At 44.1% G+C, this 5,268-nt stretch overlaps 1 protein-coding gene across 1 annotated transcript; it reads right to left on the reverse strand.

Moving 5' to 3' along the window:
• Positions 1–2,330: 2,330 nt before the first annotated feature.
• Positions 2,331–4,993, reverse strand: NAP1L3 (nucleosome assembly protein 1 like 3). Its single transcript, XM_065901042.1, has one exon. The coding sequence runs from the start codon at positions 4,636–4,638 to the stop codon at positions 3,196–3,198; it is 1,443 nt and encodes a 480-aa protein (XP_065757114.1). The 5' UTR covers positions 4,639–4,993; the 3' UTR covers positions 2,331–3,195.
• Between the last annotated feature and the right edge of the window lie 275 nt (positions 4,994–5,268).

Below are 5,268 nucleotides of genomic sequence, written 5' to 3' on the forward strand. Positions count from 1 at the left end.
GAGTGAAGACCCTGGACGCTCAGTGCCCAATTCAGGATGGCAAAAACTCACAAAGGAGAAGGCGGGGACGACTGCAGCGCGGAGGAGGTGACGACCTCTTCGGTCGGGCTCGGGTCAGAGAAGGGAACGGCTGACCTCAGCCTTGAATCACAGCCAAAGGAAACAGCTCGCCGATTAGAAGGCACCGAGGAAGACCCCGTAAAACTCTTCTCACGCCCATGCACCCAGCCCAGGAGCTTCGTTCCCACCCAGCTCTTCTTTCTGGCATCATTCATTGGCTGAGCGAGTGTGATGGACAAACCTGCAGCCCAACGAACATGCAAGCCCATCGGGTTTCCCGACTCTTTTCACCTTTGACTTAGCCTAGGTGGCTGAAGCACCCACCACTCACCGTTTGCATTTCTGGAATCCTAGCTTTTACTGATTCAAAAATCCATGACACCTGCCCGTTCCCCACCCCTACCCCCGCCATACTTAACCTGAAAAGGCAAAAATACCAATACAGGTAAACTGGGACGAAGTGAGAGAGTGGCATTGTAATGTACACACTACCAAATGTAAAATAGATAGCTAGGGGGAAGCAGCTGCATAGCACAGGAAGGTCAGCTCGGTGCTTTGTGACCACCTAGAGGGGTGGGATAGGGAGGGTGGGAGGGAGACGCAAGAGGGAGGAGATATGGGGATATATGTGTATAGCTGATTCACTTTGTTATACAGCAGAAACTAACTCACCATTGTAAAGCAATTATACTCCAATAAAGATGTTAAAAAAATAAATAAGTTGTCTTTCGAATTAGCTTCTTACACCCACTCGATTTGAGACAAGAACTTGTGATAAAACCTAATCAAAGTGATGGACTGGGAGAAAATACACCAATCTATTATATATACAGGGCATATCTTCCTGTAGTATGCTTCTGAATGATTGTTATTATCTGCACTTCTCCTTCTATTTTGCAAATATTCTATAATAACATACGTTCCTTTAACATTGGAAAATACAGAGCAGGAAGGGGCTAACTACTTCGGCAAGTGTTCTAAGATGCAATAAGGATGTTGCATTCCATGTAGAAGTTTTGAGGGCTCTACTGTCTGTGATGTCTGGCAAGCACAGTATATGAGAACCTCTGCATCAGTGAGCCAGGTACATGCTATTTACTATAGTCTTCGATTCGGCACAGACTTATAAGTAAATCTGCTACCACACCCCTCCTTGATGGTTGCAAAAATCTCAGAACTACAAAAAAGTGACTCTCAGAATATGACTGCTATTGCTAAAAGCAATAATTTACTTCCTGATTTTGTATAAATTGTAACCTAAATATCCAAACATGCATGATTGGTTAAATATCTATCTCATAGGTTGGAATATTTTTACATTTATAGACATGGGGGGTGACTATTGTTAAGCAGGGATAAATGCAAGATACTAAACTATATATATGGTGGGATCTGGGAAGACTAGCAGGTAATTTTACACCTAGTGACCCAGAAATTCCCAAATCCTGTCTTCCTCTTGCCACAGCTCTTTCCTGTTAAGGTCCTGGAGGAAAGTATATGCAGTTGGGGAAATGGCAGATGTGAAATATGATATTATTTGTTGTGCTTGTGACTTTGTGCCCAGTACAAAGCTCTTTGGTAAAGTGAGTTTAAGGGGCTTCCTCCTCACAATAAATTCAAACCAAAATCTCCGGATCAAATTACTCTGTAACCAACCACATGGTACAGAAGTGGTGAAAGCATAATGTCACCTATAAGGAAAAATAAACCACATAGGGGAATGAGACCTCTTTCCAAGTCACGGTGGAAGGTGGGCCTGAGTCATTTACCCATCCTACTCCTGGAAGTGATGACAACAACTTATATGGATGTCCTTTCTGGGTGAGGCACTCCTGCCTATCTCCCCTCTTCTCCATCCCTACCTCCTCCCATCCTTTCCACTCCCCACCCTCCTCCCTTCCCTCCTCCCCTCTCCCTTCCTTCTCTCCCCTTTCCTTTCCTCCTCCCTCCCACCCTCTTCTCCTTCCACCCCCCTCCTCACTCTGGTACCCTCCCTCTCCCTTCTCCCTCCCCACTTTCTCTACTTCAACCCTCCTCCCCATTCCTTCCTCCTCTTCTCTTCCTCTCTCCCCTATCTTAGTCCTTCTCCCCTGTCCCATTTCTCTCCAATCACTGGGATGTGTACCCACCAAAAAAAGAGCTAAGATCTGTGAAATGTATCAGAATGTTAATTATATTGATAATTATATATTTTTAAATGTTCCTTTTCCTAAGGATTCTCTACTTTTTCTATAATAAGCACCATATTTTTTATAATGAGGCAAAAATGGTAGATTTTTATAGCACGATACATTTTAACATTTGTTTATTTTAGATTGTAATAGAAGAACATGAAAAAAATACCAATGATGTAAAGTGATCATTTCCAGTGAAAGGCAAAGTAGAACATATTACAAAGAAAATGTGGTTAGTACCTTTAGTTTACAGTTACACAGGATAAGATGAGCAAACTTTTTAAAAATACTATGTTATATTAACACCTCAGTGGTAAACAATAACTTCATTATGCTTAAATTTATAAACCACTATGGCACATTAACAAGCTCACAGTCATATCATATATGGTCTTGATGGACATTATTAAATGTATACTAATTTTTTTCAAGTGGTCAAATTTCACAATGCACTGTTTTAGTTAGTATAATACTATATAGTTAGCAAAGTAATGAAGGCACAGCTAGTACAATCAGATTTAAACCCTTAGTCTTCTGGGCTGGAAAAAGAAAAAAAAAAGATTTGCATTGATGCTTCAGGAACTTTTTTTTTCAAGCAAATAATTGTCTCAGTTAAACAATTCTGACAGTTTTCACAGCTACATTCTAATAGGAATATGACAAAAGGACTTCACAAAACTTTGTAGCACCAAACTAACATGCTTTAGATAATTGACAACAGTTTACATATTTTGAAGAATATTACACAACAGGCTAGATAGAATAAACTGATACTTAGACACTTTAAGACAATATTTTAGGCTACCAAGAAAGTACAAAAACTCAAGACTGTGAGGAATACTAGTGCTGAGGTTACAGGGCAGGTTGTTTTTTTTTTTTTTTTTTCCCAAGACTATATAAACCTACTTCACTTCTGCTTGAAATTTGAGATTCTTGAAAATTCTTTCATGCAGCCTTTTTTTTATTTTCGGTATTTCCTGTTTCTACAATCTTTGCCAACATCATAGGTACCATTGACTTCTCCTGTATAGTAATAGATTGATTTCAGGATGACATTATCATGTAAAATTTGACCAATTTCAAAGTCCTCATCAAGGATAGCATCTTCTCGTGGTTCAAGCTTTCCAATTGTAGGAATCTCAGGAGGGCTAAAGAAATTGAAGAATGATGCATTAGGAACCACTCTTGGCTGGGTTTCAACTTCTCCAGTAGCAGTTGTGCGACTCTGGGTGGTTGTCACTGTAACATCCTTTGCTCTTCTCCAATCTATCTTACAGCCTTTGCAATCTTGGATTTCCCAGCCCCAAGAGAAGAAGGGATCATTGTGATCTGGCTTTGACTTTATTATATATGTCTTGGTCAGCACCTCATTTTTGAAGTATGGATTGGGTAGAAAGCAAAATTCAAATGTGTAACTTATAGGCCGGCCAGGTTTTGAGAACTTCAGGCTAACATCGGACAGGAACTTCAGAATGGGCTCATCATACTTCTGAATCATGGGCCCCAGCTTGTCAACATTCTTTAAGACAGTCAGCCAATAGTCGGGAATGCCTTTAGGATCTTCTCTTTTAGGCTTTCCCTTGCGAGCTCTTTTAAGAGCTCTTTCTTTAGGCCTGACCTCAGGAACTCTTTTAGGAGCCTCTTTTCCTGGAGCCCTTGCCTTAGCCTCTGTTACTTTAGGCTGCTCTTTATCTTCTGCCTTTGCCTGGGGGGATTCTTTCGGATCCTCTTTTACTTCAGTCTTGGCCTCCAGAGCATCTTTAGACTCTTCTTTTTCTTCAGCCTTTGCCTCGGGATTTTCTTTCGGAGCTGCATTTTCTTCAGCCTTGACCTCAGGTTTTGTTTTCGGGTCATCCTCTTCTTCCTCACCCTCTAAGGCAGGCATCTCACTAGGGCCTTCTTCCTGCACCTCCTCATCACTGCTGAACACCTCATCCTCCGAATTCCATTCACATTCTTCTTCCGTAGGCTCATATTCTGCATTGATGATTCGAAATCGCCGATCATACAGAGGCCTATTGAGTTCGGCATATTTTCGTTCGAGATCGTGAATTGCCTTTAAGAACAGGGCGTCTACCTTGTCACATTCATCTTGAATATTTCTGAGCGCCTGCACACGATTTCTAACTGCCCGAGGCAGCTGATCCACGAAACTTCTACCCGACGGAGCCCGCCGCGCACTTCTGGAAGGCCCAGGTACCCTCTTCTTTCTATAGAAGCGGCTGCAGCTACTGCTGCTGCTGCTGCTGCCACTACTACTGCTGCTGCTGCTGCAACTAGTGCTGCTGCTAGAGCTGCTGCTGTCAGATTCTTCCCCAGAATCGCTAGACGAGCTAGCCACCATCTCTTCATCCACCCCCTGGGCGGCAGGTTCCAAGACCCTGTTAGGATCCGCTTCTGCCATTTTGCAAGCCTGCACACCTCTTAGGGTGGTGACTACCGCGCGCCCACAGATGGGCAGAAAATGACTCACGGATGCTTGGGTGGCGGCGGCGGAGGCTCTGGCTGAGGTGTTGGCAGCGGTGAAGGCAGCAGGAGCGCGGAGCTGGGGGCGGCTGGGCCGAGGAGATCGCAACGGAGGTGGCAGCAGCAGCGGAGACCTGGACGAGAGTGGCGAAGGCAAGGCCTCTCCCAGCTACAGCTGCGGCGGACTGTGGCGTGCCGCAGCCGAATGGCGCAGTGCAAGACCCCGAGATCTCTTCACTGCTTACATCTCGAGCCCCCTCCCCTCGCAGTCAGACCTCCAGTTCATTTAGTTCCCAGTGCGCCCTCAGCTCGCACCTCATTTGCTGGGCAACCTTGATTGACAGCCTCTCAGCCCAATGAGTGAGCAAACGCACCTCCCCCTCCAGGCTCCGCCCTCCTTCCCAGACGCTCCTTGGTTGCTGAGGCAGACACGCCTGGAAGACGTTTTTTCCCCCCTCAAAATTCTATCTTTATAGTTTTATAATTACAAAAAAAAAAGCTTAGATATGAGGTAAAAATACTAGTCATGATTCCTAACAAGGGAAGAGGAATATTCTTCTCCCATCCG

This window comes from Phocoena phocoena, chromosome X (assembly GCF_963924675.1).
Source record: "Phocoena phocoena chromosome X, mPhoPho1.1, whole genome shotgun sequence".
NCBI lineage: Eukaryota > Metazoa > Chordata > Mammalia > Artiodactyla > Phocoenidae > Phocoena > Phocoena phocoena.

Excerpts from the sequence above, each read along its gene's own strand:
- NAP1L3 (XM_065901042.1), bottom strand. The coding sequence starts at position 4,638 with ATGGCAGAAGCGGATCCTAACAGGGTCTTGGAACCTGCCGCCCAGGGG.